The sequence below is a fragment of the Paroedura picta genome, chromosome 14 (genome assembly GCF_049243985.1).
Source record: "Paroedura picta isolate Pp20150507F chromosome 14, Ppicta_v3.0, whole genome shotgun sequence".
Lineage (NCBI taxonomy): Eukaryota > Metazoa > Chordata > Lepidosauria > Squamata > Gekkonidae > Paroedura > Paroedura picta.
The window spans coordinates 10362414-10379522 of record NC_135382.1 but is presented as its reverse complement, the minus strand read 5'-3'; the positions used below and the strand labels follow the sequence as shown (position 1 = coordinate 10379522).

Below are 17109 nucleotides of genomic sequence, written 5' to 3'. Positions count from 1 at the left end.
ATCAAAAACTTGAACCTGATCCGGTCTCCAATGTGGAGCCAATGCAGCTGGGTGAGCACTGGTGTTGTTTGTGACCCCCACTGGCTCCCCAGGAGTACCCATGCTGTTGCATTCTGAACAGTTGGAGTTTTCGGAATAGCCTCAAGGGAAGCCCTGTGTATAGCCAGTTGCAGAAGTCTAATCTAGAGGTGACTATTGCATGGATCACCTTAGCTAGATCCTTCCTGACTTCCTTATGATTAGGTGTGTTAGAGAGGGTGTGAAATCAGGCACACATCTCAAGGAAAAAGGGGCCAGCGCACAGACTGTAAATTGCTTGAAATGAACAAGGTAATAAGCAAAGATGCAAAAACAAAGGGCCTCACCTCCTGTGCACGAGACCCCCTGCCCTTCCTACTCACCTGAGTGCTTTGTCCAAGGTGAACCCAGTGAAGTCGAAGAACCGGAGATATTCTTCTGCCACCAGCTTGCTAAATTCATTACTGCAATTAAAGAGACCACAGTCAGAAATCTTGGCAAGTGCCCTGAGGCCTTAATTGATGAAATTTGCCCAAATCAGCTGCTTAATTTGTCAGCTGTTTTGCCAGGGTAGATGGGCCGGATGCTCCCTTGGTGATGGGCACACAAGAGAGGAATGCTGGACATGCAAGAAAGGAATAGACTTTGTTTAACCCTCCCCCAATGAAAACGAACAATGTTGCTTCTGTTTTTATTTGTCATACATTGAGGAATATGATTCTAAAAGAGGAACCTGCTAATTCACTGCCATGTCAGCATCACTGGCAAGTGAGATGCTCAGAATGACTGAAAAGAGGGAGGGGGGGGAGGGGAGGGGAGGGGAGGGGAGGGGAGGGGAGGGGAGGGGAGGGGAGGGGAGGGGAGGGGAGGGGAGGGAGGGAGATAAAAAAGCAAGGAGGGAGGGAGGGAGGGAGAAAATAATGGAGGAAAGGAAAAAAGGAGGGAAGAAAGGAGGGAGGAGGGGAGGCGGAAGGAAAAGTGGTAAGGAATGGAGGGAGGGAGGGAGGAAAACAGGAGGCAAAATAGGCAGTGGACTTCCTATTGTTCTCAGTGGAGTCACATCTCCAGAATCATCTCACAAATATTTCTTAGTATGTTCTTGGCCTCTCCCGAAATGGCAATCTGAATAGAGAATAATTTTTGAAGTGCTAAGGGGCAGGAACATGCCTGAAGGGGAGCAGAAGATGTTGAAATAATTGTTGCATTCAGTTCTTGTCTACATGCCAAAAGATAATGTTGAGAAGAATTCCGTTTTGATCTGGCCTTATTGAACTTTGGAGTTCGGCCCAGTAACTGTCCCTTTTAAATGAAAGTAAAAGGACAAAGCCATAGTGAAACTGTTGTTCAGAAAGTCAGCTTTGGAGGATGAGTTATGGCTACTAGTCTTGGTGACTCAGGGGAACATCCACATTCAGAGATACTATGAATCCCACTGCCAGGAGGCAACATCAGGGGAAGGCCTCAGCCTCTGCAATCTAATGAAGTTGGCCCTGGGTGAGACAGGAGGCTGGATTAGCAAGACCACTGGGCTGATACAGCAGGACTCTTATTTTCCTTATTTTCATGCTGTGGAAGGGTCCAGAACACAGCAATAGGGATTGTCCCTTTTCCATCTGGCAAGTGTTCACTTCCAGGAAACTCATCCCCATTAGGGGAAGTTTTTTCTCCTTGCCTAACATTGTGCATTCGGGACCTTTAAACAAGAAAGTGATTTTCCCTATTCTTAGGGAACAGTAGGTATATTCAGAATCCTATGCAGGTCTATTCAGGTAGAACTTACTCTCAGGAAAGTGCTCTCAGAGAACTTACTCTCACTGTTAACAGCACTTCTCCTTGGTATTTCAAACTACTCCCAATTACAAACCAATTAGTTCCTAAAAAAAATGGTGTTTTGCAAATAGAAACAAGACTAAGAATCCCGAGAGCCTCTAGAACCCACATTTCTAAGCATGAGTTCACCTCACTGCCCCCAACCTCAGGGGTCTTGGCATGCAAAATTTTCCTGCTGAGAACAGGAATTTTGCTGTTTCTTGAGTTGCTTGATTTTAGGTAAGAACTACGGGTGACTTCAGTTTCCCTGATGTGTGGTGGGAAACAAACTCTGCTAAATATCTGGAGTTGTGCAGCTTTCTGATCTGCCTGACTGAGAATTTCATTTATCAAATGGTGGAAGAACCCATGAGAGGTGGCGTCCCTGGGAGAAGTGATCATGTCCCCCTAGAATTCCTTTTGAGATGGGGGGGGGGGAAGATTTCATAGCCAGATGTTTATGTTTGACATTTTTAGGGCAGACATCAATAAACTCATAGAAATGATGGGAGTCATTCTGTGGACAAGAATGCTGGAAGAGAAAGGAGTAAGTGCCAGGTGGGCTATCCTTAAACAGGAGCTATTGCATGCTCAAACCATGACTATTCCAGCAAGATGGAAACCTGGTAGGGGATCCAAAAAGCCTATTTTGATAAACAGAGAACTTCAGGAAGAGCTAAGGAAGAAAAAGGAAATGTTCAAGAAATGAGGAGAAGGATAGACCTCTAAAGAAACGTATCTGCAGGTTAGTAGGTGGCACTGTAGATCAGCCATCGGAGAGGCCAAAGCTGGGAGTGAGCAGAGACAAGGAAAGTCTCAGGCGGGAAATTTCACAGTCAGTAGTTCAGCAGTGGAATGGGCTGCCTAGATGGGTGGTGAGCTCATCCTCACTGGCGGATATTTATCATGAATACTTTAGGCTGATCCTACATTGAGCAGGGGGTTGAACTAGATGGTCTGAATTATTCTGTTAATCTAATTTATCAGGCTTCTACCTGACCTCAGTTCCCAGTTATCTCTTGAGTATGTCAGATTCAATGCTGCTTCCCTGCTCACATACAGAAGAGATCCCCAACCTTTTTGAGCCACGGGGTTCCTTTGGAATTCTGACACAGCATGGTGGGCACAGGTAGAGAATGGCTGCTGCAAAATGGCTGCTGCAGGAGATGGAGCCAGCCACAAATTGGCTGCCGCAGCTTACATTCAATCACCAAATGAAGATTCTTGTACTGCGGTGGCAGCCGCTGCCAAAGCAGCATTTTCAAAAACTGCACAGTCAATCAAATCTCCAATGGACAATCAGAATCCTTGCTGGGAAAAAGCCACCCACTTTCTTAAAAACTCTTGGAGGGCTCCAGAAAAAGGTATCATTGGATACCCACAGGGACCTGAAATACCGAGATTGTGCAACTAGTCTACACACATTAACTTCCAATACATATGATGGAAAACAGCGCAGGAGAAAGAGACTATAGCCCACTGTAGATTTTATGTCAGTGTTCAATTTACACATTGTGGGAACTTGCCAATCCTGCATTTCAGGAGAGTGAGATGCCCTACCACAACATGGGAATGAGGCAACACAGGTGTCTATGCAGGCATAGCTTCAGGGTTCAGATTTCCATGAATGGGAACTTTACCTGCTTGGATATCTGAATATTGCCAGTTCACACAACACATGGATTATGTGCAGGGGTAGTCAACCTGTGGTCCAGCGTTTGTTGGCAGGGGCTCATGGGAATTGTAGTCCATGAACATCTGGAGGACCACAGGTTGACTACCCCTGCTCAAGGGGACATGACCTCCTGGTCAGCCTGACTGATGAGCTCTTGCAGTTCATGAATGGGGCATCACTGTAATGTCTCGCTGCTATTAAGGAGGTTAACTCAGCTGGGATGAAAGATCTTTGAGGTCAAAAAGTATGGCTACCGTGGAGATTTGAGTCCCCCCACCTCTTCAAAATCATCTGTTTTCTCACTTTTATCAACACCTGTTGTTTCCCTAACAGGCCACTTTGGTATTATAACATGTGCAAAACCAAGGCATGCTCTTGACAAACATTTCACTCTTTCAGAGCTGCTTGAAGAGGAACTATAGACATGTCCATGTTGTCCAAGTCCAACTCAGCTGAGAGTCTCCAACCCAAAGGACATTTTGTTTTCAGCTTTAATTGTCATTTGCCTTGGGAGTGAACTGCTTTAGGAATTAACGTTTCATTGACAAGCAGCCGTGACATTTAATTACTTAACTGCTTAGGGATGAATGTTGCTGGAGGATGTTGGAGGAACAGTTTTTAAACTGGATTAAGGCTGTCTGGAATTTTTGGCTCTGGAAACCCTTCCATAAAGTAAAAATAAATGTATCCCAGTTGGGCGGTGTTAAGTGTGCTCCAGTCATAGCTGACTAGAGATGTGCAAAAAAAAAAAAAAAAAACAGCTTGTTTTGGTATATCTTGATTCACCTGAATCTCAGTTTCAGAACTGGGGTTCGGGATCAGCTTGATTCGGGAAAGGTGAATTCTTCAGCTGCAAGGCTAAAAGGACCTAGGTCCCCCAGGGGTAGTCAAACTGCGGCCCTCCAGATGTCCATGGACTACAATTCCCAGGAGCCCCCTGCCAGCATTCGCTGGCAGGGGGCTCCTGGGAATTGTAGTCCATGGACATCTGGAGGGCCGCAGTTTGACTACCCCTGCTCTAAATGCCTCCACAGCCGCCAATCAACTGATCTCTCGATGTTTGTTGGGCTGTGAGGTGGTGGTGGTAAGTTTGACAGCTGAACAGGTTCGCAGAAAAATCATCAGCATTCTCAGACCAAGCTGTAGCCGAGTATGGTAAGGATGGCAAGCTGGGCCAGAGCAGACGCACCTGCAAATCCACATCCTACTGAAATTAATGCAACACACATATGGCAGCATGGCCCCACACGCATTCTGACCCCGGGGGGCCAGCATAAGGAAACACTGGCCTCCTGCCTCAACATCAGGAGCAAATACTTTCTGTCCTCTTGCAAACAGTTTTGCAAAGGGGTGTGACAAAGAACAGGAAAGAGAGGTGAGCTTCACAGGAGTGGAAATACCTATTTAGAGCCCCGCCCTGCCCCTGTCCCTCTGCTGGTGCCCCATTCTGCTCTTCCAGGCCGTTCTTTTAATCCCACCCCCCCCCCCTTGTTTCCATTGCTTACTTCTTCCCCAGCTGGCGTGCCACATCACAGTGCTTGAATCCTTCGAGGCGATAGAGCCTTTTGGCCAGCCTCTTAGCAGCCTCGCTGTCTGCCCTGCAGCCATTGGCCAGAGTGTCCGTACTTCCCTGGTCCAGTTGCTCTGTGCTGCCCATGTCGGAATCCGAGTCAGAAAGAGTGTCTTTGATGCTGGCTTCGCTGCAAGAACAAAACATGAGGAAATAAGCAGACACTCAGCAGGAAGGACTGCAGAACAAAAGGAATTCTCAGGCACCCCATGGAGAAATCACAAAAACTGGTGCGGGTTAGGCTCCCCCCCCCCCACAGACACCTACACACAAGAGCCCAGCAGCACAAAGACCAACAAAACTGGTAGCAGGAGATGAGCTTTCGAGAGTCATGGCTCACTTCTTCAGATGCTGCTAGAACGCGAGTCTATCTGTCATTCTTTCTTAGAGAGTGGAGTGATTTCAGATGCCAAATGACAATACCAGGCAAATGACAATAGTAGGTGAATGGCAGCAGCAGGTGGGATTGCATTAAGCATGATATGCAGAGGGATCGTGGGCATTAGAGATGTCAGCTCTAGGTTGGGAGACTTTGAAGGTAGAGCTGGGAGTGGGTGGGATTTGGGGCAGGATCTCAATGGATTATAATGCTATGGAGTCCACCCTCCAAAGCAGCCATTTTCTCCAGAGGAACTGATCTCTGTTGCCTGGAGATAAGCTGTAAAACTGGCAGATTCCCAGGTCCCACCTGGGACTGGCATGCTGGTGGACGTGGAGAAATCAGCATTGGTAATGAGACAGGAAGCCTAGGTCTTGATTCAGTCCAGGAGGGTGGATGACTCTTGAGCTTCATGATCAGTTGCAATTCAGCAGTCTTTCTAATCTCTTTGCACAATTACTATGTAAGAGAACTGTTACTCTTAGGTCAGCTACAGAATGTTCTACAAGGTTAAAATGTCCATCCCACACTGATTTTGAATGTTCTGGTTTTTAATGTCAGACATAGGTACATTCTCCCGCCGGCCGGGAGAAGGCAACCAGGCCCACCTGCCCCCCGAGGCTCTCTCGAGCCATCTCCCGGCCAGCGGAGCAGCCTCGCCGCATCTATGACGCGGCGAGGCCACTCCGCTGGCCGGGAGAAGGAAGCCAGGCCCACCCGCCCCCCAAGGCTCTCTCGATTGGCCCCTCCAAGTTTTTATCCCGGACAGGGCCCGCCCTAACTCCTCCCACAATGCTCTTACTGCTTTATTCAGTCTGCGGCGCTCTGCGCCGCGTGGCTGTTTAAAGATTAGAATCACCGTCTCTGTCACCCTTACAGTTCCCAGGGCTTAAATTCTGACTTCTGGGTCAAGGGCTTGATAGGCTTGTTCATGTCAAGATCATACTAATTAGGGATGAAAATAAACTGTAGGAATGATCTCAAACTACAATTTGTCTTCAAGAAGAAAAGCACATATTTACTGCATCTACTGTGAAGGGAACTCTCAGTGGTAAACGACTGCTTTATCCTCTAAGGGACAGGTGAACAGCAGCCTCGAATGAGCTCATGAAGGCCCACAACTACCCTCAATGCAGCCCAACTCTTTGGCCCCTCCACAGCTTAACTGAGGAGTCATTTCAGCTCAACAAGTGTCAACAGTGAAATAAGAGGTTAAAAATTCTGTCTTCTTACAGGTCAGACTCCAGGCCTAAGGTTGCCTCCTCTGGGGATTTCTGGAGATTTTGGGGGTGACGCCAGAAGTGGGCAGGATTTGAGGGGAGAAGAAACTCAGTGGGGTATAATGCTATGGACTCCACACTCCACAGCAGCCATTTTCTCCAGGGGAACTGATCTCTGTTGTCTGGAGAGGAGCTAGAATTCCAGAGGATTCCCCAGGTGCCACCCGGAGGCTGGCACCCCTATCCAGGCCTGCCCCCAAAACCATGTTAAATATAAACGTTTCAAAAAGTATTTATTTACAACTAAACAGCAGTAAGCAATATAAGGCAAAGAAATACTCTCTGGTGCCCCTTAGTGCCCTGAGCACATGCCTATTTTGCTTAATAGTCAATCCAGAGCTGAGCTGAACTACTGCCCACACAATGTCTGTTATGGGGAACCATGCACATTTTCGGATGTGAATGCCCCTCACTTGATGTGGCACATATCTGTATAGGTGAGCATCTCTGTGTACCTGAATATAAAATGTAGTATAAGAAAACAGCTCCAGACTCTTTTCAGCTCTAGCCTGCCAAGTCTCTGATTGGCTGGGAGTGACATACATCCCAACTGACCTTCAGCCATTTTTATATATGTCCTTTCTGTACAACCTCCGCAGCAGCTCTGGGGATCTAACCTGGTTTCTTGCCCTGGTTTCTGTACTGGTCTTACCACGTAGCTTATTATTATTAACAATTACTCATCTTTATTTGGCACACCGAGCATTTGTGATGCTTTGCAGAGTAACATAAACCCATCACCCAGTAGATCCCTCCCGTAAACATCACACTCTCTCCAAGGAGGGAAGCATGCAATGAAGTCGCAACACAAGATCCTCGAATTCCCATCCTAAAAACGAAAAATTCAGTCTGTTTCGAATCTGTAATACTGTAACATCACTCATGTACAAGACTCAACTCCCTCAGAATCTCTTTGGGTCTCCTGTTACTATCCAAAAAAGAGATTCGAAACAGAATGAACTACCGGGAATGTCTATCAAGCCACAGAGCCAAATGTGGATTTAATGCAGCTCTTCAGTGCTATGCTTTACATGCAGAGCCAAGCCTGTTTAAGGTACATTTCTCCAGGGATATGAATACAAAATTTTCAAGTGTCAAAAAGGAAGTGCTGAGTGGAAGACGCCAACCACACTATGTAGAGCTTAGGATATAGTGACCAGATGTCCAGAATATCGCGGGACGGTCCCACTTCTGGGCCAAATGCCCCACATCCCTCCGAGGCCTCTGAATGTCCCGCGACGTCTCATAGCTCCACTCGCTCGGAGGCCAGGAGGGAAGGGAGGAGGCGTGTCCCATCCAGGGCTTCCCGCTCGTGCCCTCCCTTCTCCTGCTGCCCTCACCCGCCCCTGCAAGCCATGAACTATGGGCGGGGTCAGCAGCAAGGCAGGCGGCTGTGAGGGAGGCGTGCAAGGCGGGGCAGGTCTCCTCCCCGGAGGCAGAGCGCTCAGGCAGGCACAACCCAGCGAGTTCCGGGCTGGGCAGCAGTTGTGAGCTGAGATGGAGGGGGGAGGGGGGCCGGGGGCCATGGGGAGGGGGGAGGAGGAGACGTGTCACTGGCCCTCCCCCCTCCCTTCCCCGTGTTTTGTGCGTGAGGGAAGGTGGACATGTGTGTGTGATGTGCACGTGCCAAGCGCTTTCTCTCCCGCCTCAGATGAAGCCAGCACGCGCCCGCAGGCGGGAAGGAGGAAGGGAGCGGAGCGGAGCGGAGACGCAGAGTGGCCAGAGAACCGCTTCACACACCCTTGGGGCCGGGCAGGGCCCTGGCAGGCAGACATGGAACTCTCTCGACTTTCTGAGGCAGTCGTGGCGGCACAATGGCAGCAACGGCGCCGGTGAAACGGCAAGCGACCGAGGCGGACGGTCCCTGGCTCGGAGCGGTGCTGCAGCTGCTGATCATGCTGGTCCTGAATGTGGCCCGGGCCGAGAAAGAAAGTAAGGCAGGTGGGGAGGGCAGTGGTGTGGAGCCCCAGGCATCCCCTGGCCAGCTCTCCTCCCCCCCCACCTCCGATGGAGACTCGTCTCTGCTCCCCCCACCTCTTTCCCGCGGGCGTTTAAATCCCTCGCACAGGGGAGTGGGGGTGGACGCAGATCCTTCTCTTCTTGTCTGGCTAATGTAGCAGAGACTCTTTCCTCTCTCCCCCCCCCCCCACCTCTTTGAGTAGGGGGGCGGCGGCAGCATGTCCCACTTTTCGGTCGGTTAATTCTGGTTACCTTAGCTTAGGGACGCCCATTCCCACTTGGGAACAGGAGATCCCCCGGTTTTACAGGTCATCTCTGGGCGAGAAAGATCAGTTCCCCTGGAGAAATGGCTGGTTTGGAGGGTGGACTCCGTAGCATTATACTCTCCACCCTAAATCCCACCCATTCAGAGCTCCAACCCCAAAGGCCCCAAGAATTTCCCAACCCAGAGCCAGGCACCCTAAAGGAGCACCTAGCTGACATTTCACCCCACCTTTCCCTGCCTCCTCTGCCTGCAGGATGGCCAACCTCCACGTGAGACCTAGAGGTCTCCTGGGATTATAACTGATCTCCAGACTACCAAAATACGTTCCCTTGGAGAAAACTGCTGCTTGGAGGGCAGAGACTCTATGACACTGCAGCCTTGCTAAGCTCCCTCACCTTCCCCAACACCACCCTTCCGGGCTCCATCCTCAGGTCTCTTAGAATTGCCCAACCCAAAGTGGGCCAACCCTCTCTCACTGTGCTGTGTCTCCTAGTGTCAATATCAGAGAAGAAACTCCTTGGGCTACAAGAGACTGTCATTGTCCATATTGTTTTGCAAAGGACATGGTACCAAAGCAATAAGGCACACGTGGCCAAACTGTGGCTCTCCAGAGGTCCATGGACTACAATTCCCATGAGCCCCTGCCAGCATTCGCTGGCAGGGGCTCATAGGAATTGTAGTCCATGGACCTCTGGAGAGCCACAGTTTGGCCACCCCTGCAGTAGGGCACTCCACCCATTAATGGCCTTTAATTGATGAGTGATCTGCTTCTTAAAGGCAGCAGCTTGGTAGGGTCACCTATTAGCGTCGGGTTATGGCTCCCTCTCACCACCACCCTTTTGGGATGTTCATGGGGGGGGGGGGATGGATAGTTGTTTTATACCACCATGTTCCTTCTTCATGTTGTAAATTTATGTCCTGTTTTAATTTTTAATGGGGTTTTATTGGAGGGGTTTAAACGGACTGTTGTAACCTGAAATGAGCCGGTTCCGGGAGTGATGGGGAATACAAATCTAAATAATAATAATAATTAAGCAATTACAATTATTGTTGTGATTATCTTCATTTTTAGCCTCCTTTTCCCACAATAATTAAAGGGAGATTACAAAAGCAATTCAACCAGAGAGCAAAGACATTTAATAAACATTGAAATAGGACTAGGATTAGAGAATTGGAAAACAAAGCCAACATGAAACTGTCTAAGGGCAACAAAAATTATTGGGGCATTACATATCATAATGCTGAAGGGGGATCACACATGTACAGGAGGACACTATGCATACAATAAACATGGCAACAGACTACAATACTTTCCTTTTTAGAAGCATCCTACTGAGCTATTCAATTATAGCTAAAAGGTAAAGGTAAAGGTATCCCCTGTGCAAGCACCGAGTCATGTCTGACCCTTGGGGTGATGCCCTCCAGCGTTTTCATGGCAGACTCAATACGGGGTGGTTTGCCAGTGCCTTCCCCAGTCATTACCGTTTACCCCCCAGCAAGCTGGGTACTCATTTTACCGACCTCGGAAGGATGGAAGGCTGAGTCAACCTTGAGCCGGCTGCTGGGATCGAACTCCCAGCCTCATGGGCAGAGCTTCAGACAACATTTCTGCTGCCTTACCACCCTGCGCCAAAAGAGGCTCATCAATTATAGCTACTGAGCTATAATCTCTATACCAACGCCCTCCTGAACATTTTCTGTTTTGAACTTCCTGCAAAACATCCCATGTCTGCAGGGCCATCCACATAAAAAAGATATTTTATATTACCAAACTCTCAGCTGGAGAGAGATACTGATGGAGCTCCTTAACAATGTTAAAAAGAAAAGCCGTTTTTAATATTTCTCTGCAACACTAACACGAAATAGCCTCTAAAACTGGGTTTTAGATGCAGAATCCCATCAATCAACACTTCTCCCTCTTCCCAATTTACTCCCCCCCAATTACTCAACTGAATTTTCAGTTGACGAATGGAACCAATGAAGTCTGCAAAGTTTAAAATGATCATATTGTGCATAAGTACGCTATTACATGAATCCACCGGTCAACAATTGGCTAAAACAGCATAGCTAATTGACTTCAAAAGTGCAATCGGTCGACAGCAGTAGCTCGAAAAAAACATTTTTACCTGGCAGAGTTAATAAGCTTTGAGGTTTCTTCCTCTGGTCGTTCGACGTGGTACCCATTTGGGATGTTTTTCAAGTACGCCCTGTTGAGCACGTTCTCAGAGCGACTGCTGGTGATGGAGTGCTTCAGCGGGCTCCCAAAATCGCCGTTGGTTGCCTTGGCCATGGCATCTTCTGGCCCGTCTATAGCCGCGGGCTCCTCCAGGGCGTCCTTCTGATGAGTGACGAGTTTCTGTTCCGAAAGTTCAGAACTTTCCTTAGTTCTTTGCTGAATGAGAGGGGTGAGCGGTGCCTCAAAGCTAACGCAGCTGTCTGTCTCGTCTGTCAGCGAGAGCACATCCAAGGAGTCCAGACTGCTGTAGTAGGTGCCCTTCATAAGGTCAGACTCCACGATTTTTTCAAAGGTAGAGCTGAATCCATCCCTGATGTCCTTCAATGCAAAATCTTCCCTGTCATCATCAAGGCCACTTAGCTGGGCTTCTGTAACAGCAAAGCTGAAACAGAAAGACACAACGGAAGTATAAAAAAACACTGCATCTTCCTGCTTAAGGTGTAATTTGAAAATTGGGATGGGATTCTGAGATACAAACTGTAGGACCGAGAGAACCTTTTGCCAAGGGACGTACCTGATCCTGGAATTTAGGGATTTATGTATCTAGAGAATATATGTCTCTTCTCTAGAACTTGCTCAAGGTATCTGACAGTTAAAACAAGAGAGCCCAGGACAAACCAATAAAACAAAAGCAGGCAATAAAACAATAAAAAACAAAACAAGTCCATTTTAAAAATCAACAAAAAGATGAAAAGCCAATAAAAACATGCCAGGGCATAAAAGCGGCTTAAAACTACTGGACGGTCAAAAACAAAAATAATAATAATAATCCTCTGGCTTTAAAATTCCCTTAAAAGATTGAAACTGCTCTGTTGAAAACTTGGGCAAAGAGAAATGTCTTGAGCTGGCCTCTAAAGGAAAGTAAGGGAGGTTCCAGGTGAACTACAAATGGGGTTCCCTCCAAAGATAAGGTGTGTCCTCCAGAAATGCCCCGTCTCCCTACGCCCTGGCTTTTAAATGATCCTTCAGACAAAGATGAAAATGTCCAGAGAGCTCACTTTTCCCTGCAATTTGCTAAGGCACTTTTCATTGACCCTGAAGAGCACCTTACCCCTCCTGCAGTCTAAGCAGGAGAGACCAAGAATGGAAGGAAAAATACCCAGTGAACCACTGTTAGGTCAGGATTCTTTAGAATCCCAGAACCATAGAGTTGGAGGGGGCCATCCAGGCTATCTTGTCCAACCCCCTGCTCAATGGAGGTTCAGTCTGAAGCATCCTTGATCTATCTGCTGCTTAAAGACAACCAGTGAGGGGGAGCTTCCCACCTCCTCAGGCAGCCAATTCCACTGTTGAGCTACTCTGACTGTATCCATTTTCCCCTGATATCTAGCCGATACCATTCTACATGTAGTTTAAAGCTGTTACTGTGGATCCCTTCCTCTGCTGCCAACAGGAACCTTTCCCTGCCCTCCTCCAAGTGACAACCCTTCCAATACTTCAAGACAGTAATCTTGTCCCCTTTCCACCTCCTCTTCTCCTGGCTGAACATTCCCAAGTCCCTCAGCCTTTTCCCCAAAGGACTTCGTCCCCAGGCCCCAGATCATCCTTGTCACTCTCCTCTGCACCCTCTCAATTTTGTCCACATCCTTTTAAACCAGATTTCTCATGCCCCAGAATCCTGGGACTGGCTTAGACTGTTCTTCCCAATCTTTTTCAGCCTGCAGGCAGCTTTGGAATTCTGGCACAGCATGCTGGGCATAGCCATGAAATGGCTGCTGCAGGAGGTGGCGCCAGCTGCAAAATGGCTGCCACCTCTTACCTTCAGTCACACAGTGAAGATCTTTGTGCTCTGGTAGCAGCTGTTGTGAAGGCAACATTAAAAAAATCTGCTCAGCCAATCCAATCTCCCATGGCCAATCAGAAGCCTTGTTGGACAAAAGTTCTACCTGGCCCCTCCCACATTCTAAAACACATGGCGAGCACAAGAAAGGTGCTGGTGGGGACCCCTGGGATACGGCATCTGAGGTGTCTGAGCCAGACCACCAAGTACCCCTGGCCGTTCACCCTCCTGTTGGGAGAAAGTGGAGGATGCCGTGGTGCCAGAATACCAGAGCAACACCCCTTTACATTAAACTCTGATACAGGTTGGGCCAATTGTACTTGTGCAAGTGTTAACTTTGGTGGTGGTGTTTCCAGACTTAGGGGCAAGAACGCCTGCCAATCAAGCGGCTACGTGAGTGCCCCCCCCCACAGCCAGTTCAGTTACCTTAGCTGTTCGTCTCCATCCTCTGAGTCTAGCAGCTCTGTGCCGCTGCCTGTCTTGCAGAAGAGCAGCTTCTTTGCCAAGGCAGGGCTGCCTGTCCTTGGGCTGCCCTCAGGCTCTGCCTCCGCTCTCTCCTTGCTGTCAGCCTCGCTCTCTTCCCCAGGCTCGGATTCTCCACGCAGCCCGTTCGGCAATCCCAGGCGGCTGGTGCTGCTGTCTGCAGCACTCCCCAACCCCTCAGCTTGCCCCCTTCTTCTCAGCTTCTCGGTCTCCTTCTGGGGGTCTGCCGCAGCTCCCTGGCCTCTGTCCACAGGGTCACTGGCGGGATGGACGCTCGTCCTTCCTGTGGCAGGCTCTGCATCGTTCTGGGGGCTGGCTGTGAGGTCAGGACACTCTGCCTGTTGTCCATCGTCGTCCTCATTAGCAAAGGTCGTTGCTAGCTGCGTGCTTGAGGTCTGCGGCTCAATTTGCTCGGCGGGCAACTGTGGTGGGGGAACGTTTCCATTCATGTTCTGCAGATTCTGGCTCAGCTCCTTCACTAGTGCAAACCCGGTCTTACCTACAAAAGGGGAAGGAGCCAGAAAACCATCAGCATCTCAAGCGGGTCGTCCCAAAGTCGCTTTGTGAATATCGCAGTAATTATATCAGTAGTAACAGTAACTCTCAGCAGGGATCACAACTTCAATCATTTCAAGGACTTTTTAAAAGTGTAAACTCAGCAGATCAGCTTTTCCACTTTTCAGTTTTTTAAAAAAGATTCAGACCAGCACAGGAAAATCAGAAATAAAATAATAAATAAATACATAAATAAATCGTTATTTTTATAGCCTTGCTTCCTACATAGCTCAGGGTGGGCGACAACATGGTTGCACAACAGATTAAGTCATAAAATGGTTATTCATTTCAATGACCCCCAACTAATTTTGACCCAGAGGGGGCTGTTCAGAGTTCTCAGAGCAGATCTTCCCTCAGTTTCCAATAGTGAGGCCAACACTTCTTGGTGGTCTCTCAGGGCCCGGACCATAGGCCTGGCGGAACTGCTCTGGGGCTGGGCCAAGACCAAAAAGGTCCTGGCTCTGGTCGAAGCCAGTTTCACCTCCTTTGGGCTGGGGATCCTGAGCAGATTTTGGTCTGATATGAACGACCATCCTGAAGTGGCATAAATCTCTCTGGGGAAACACATGTAATCGTCTCTCTCAGGCTGAAATAAAAGGAACTTGGTTTCCACTTCAGCACACAATCCAAGCAACGATGATCACTCGGGAGGGGTCCTTTACTGAAATCAATCAGGCTCAAAAGCAGGGGGGCAAACAGTGGCTCTCCAGACATCCATGCTAGCAGGGGTTCATGGGAATTGTAGTCCATGAACGTCTGGAGAGCCATTTGGCCAACCCTGCTCTAAAGGGTCTCACTTGTAGGGTTGCCAGTTCTGGGTTGGGAAATTTCTGGTGATTTGGGAGTGGAGCCTGTTGAAGGTGGGGTTTAGGGAGAAGATGGACCACATCAGGGTATATGCCATAGAATCCACCCTCCAAAGCAGCCATTTTCTCCAGGGGAAGTGATCTGTGTTGCCTGGACTTGTAATCCCAGGAGATCTTAAACTACCTCCTGATGGTTGGCAACCTTACCCACTTGACTAGATTGAGCTCTTTACGTTTCGAATGCATGTTATGCTCATGTTGCATCTCACAAAGACCTTGGGATTTTAAATCTAGTTTCAGTAGCTGGGATGCTCTGTAGATCACCTTATCTGATTCTGTGATTGACGGATGCCACTCAGAAATGTCTGGATTACACCTTCCATGAGTCAATATTAACTCCTTCTCAGATCACGTGCAGTCTCCTTTTTGTGCTGGTAGACACCAACTGAGAAACAGCATGTTCTGTAGCCCGATTCTTAGCACCTGCCGTTTTTCTGTGACTATAAAGAAATGGGCTTTGATGTATTTTAATGTTTCCTGCTTTGTATTTTTATCTTGTATCTGTACTGACTTTGCCCAAGACCTTTGGTCAGAGGAACGAAATAATAAAAAGAAGGAACTGGGAGGCTGTATTTCTTGAATCGCTCCCATAAAGGTTTTTAAGGTAGAAAGGGGCCTAGATATTTTTTTAATGAATAAACTCAGCAGTATCAGTCTTGGTGCAAATAATGTAGGCATTATCACGGACAGTGGAAACTGTCAGATGTGTAGGAGTTTTTGGCTGCTTGATTCAAATGATATTTGAGAACAGAGAACATTTCAGCCATATGTGCCTTGAAAAATAATTTTGGCCTTTTATCAAGAAGGGACTGGACATGAGTACCTGGTGATTGGGGGAGGCAGGACCTAGGGAAGACATGGTTTGGGGAGGGAAGGGACCTCAGACGGGTAGAATGCCATAGAGTTCATCTTCCAAAACAGCCCTTTACTCCAGGGAAATTGATCAACTACAATAGCTGGAGATCTCCAGCTGCCATCTGGAGATTGACAACTCAGAGCTGGCAACCTTGCCTTCAGCACTTTGCTTGGTCCATCTTCCAACAACACTGTGAACTCCACCAACATTGTGAACTGGAAAAAGTGCTTGAAGGAGTTCTTGTAGGAATGCCAGACCCCTGCTGAGGCTAGAAGAACCCCCACTTTGGTACCTACCCCCATTTTAGGGGTTTAAAAAGTGGGGGAATCCCCCCAATCCTCTCAGCCAGACCCAAAATTTGTGGAGCCAACTTTTGCATGTCTGCCCTCACTGTTGTGCATGCCATGTCATGTCTGCTCTGCATTACAACAGCGCTCCAGTAACTTGTGCAGATAAAGGCCTTTCTCCAGCACCTGCTATTAAGCTCCTTGGAGATACCAAGGATCAAACCAGGTTTAACCAAAAGACTAAGGGCTTCTCTGGATTTTCATTCTCCTCACTGGTAAGTTCCTGTTTCTTTGGGGGAAGGTTCCTCAGGTGTTTTGCTCCCTCCTGTGGTCGATTCAATATCACACAGGCTTCTGTCTGGCACAAAAACCTGCAGTTTAAATCTGGAGGGAGATAAGCCAGTCATAAACCTGTGTGATATTAAAGCAATTATTAGAGGTAGCAAAACATGTACAGACCCGGACCCACACATACACAAACATACATACATACACAATACAGAAACAGGATTTTACCAACAAGGAAGAGAATGTGAATAATCCTGGGAAAGTTAAAAATCCTAGACTTATTCCATTGATTGCAACAGGATTTAGCTACAGTTAGCTTGTATTGGAATGGGGCCAAAAAGGCCTACTTCTAGATACCCTAGATTGATTCTAGCAATAAATTAACTTCAAAACATTATTACGCCAGGCGCATATCCTTTCAAGGGTAACTTTGAATTCAATCTGCTTAAACAACTCATAAAGATTCTTTATATTCTCAGGCCAGTACAATAAATACTGTACCCAGTATGAATTAAAATAAATCACTATTTAAATGGAATATTTAGACATTTCATCACACAATGCTATTAGATTGATGGATTAATTCAATTGCACCAATAAATTAGTTCTCACAATAATAATTTTTTGGGGGAAATAATAACAGTAGCAAGCTCACAAAGTGGGGGAGGAACATAAAGAAACCTTGTTATTACATACTTAGAATCTAGATATAAAAACATGCAAAACAAAATGACTATCTTTCTAGATTTCCACTTCATTCCTACGAACATTTTTCTAGGAGTAAGCCCTTTTGAATAAACCCA

General features: G+C 47.6%; 1 protein-coding gene across 2 annotated transcripts in view; it reads right to left on the bottom strand.

Annotated features, from left to right (window-relative positions):
* The window catches only part of PSD2 (pleckstrin and Sec7 domain containing 2), a 99167-nt gene that overhangs the window by 64714 nt on the left and 17344 nt on the right, over positions 1-17109 (bottom strand). Inside the window, exons 2-5 of one of the 2 annotated variants that reach the window (XM_077310043.1) lie at positions 13398-13953; positions 11082-11573; positions 5008-5202; positions 402-482 (exon numbers count right to left, since the gene is read on the bottom strand). In XM_077310043.1, coding sequence (XP_077166158.1) covers positions 402-482; positions 5008-5202; positions 11082-11573; positions 13398-13903 — 1274 coding nt within the window. In that variant the 5' untranslated portion in view covers positions 13904-13953. Of the gene's footprint in view, positions 1-401; positions 483-5007; positions 5203-11081; positions 11574-11705; positions 12259-13397; positions 13954-17109 lie in introns of those variants that run through there. The other variant, XM_077310044.1, reaches the window with a different exon arrangement.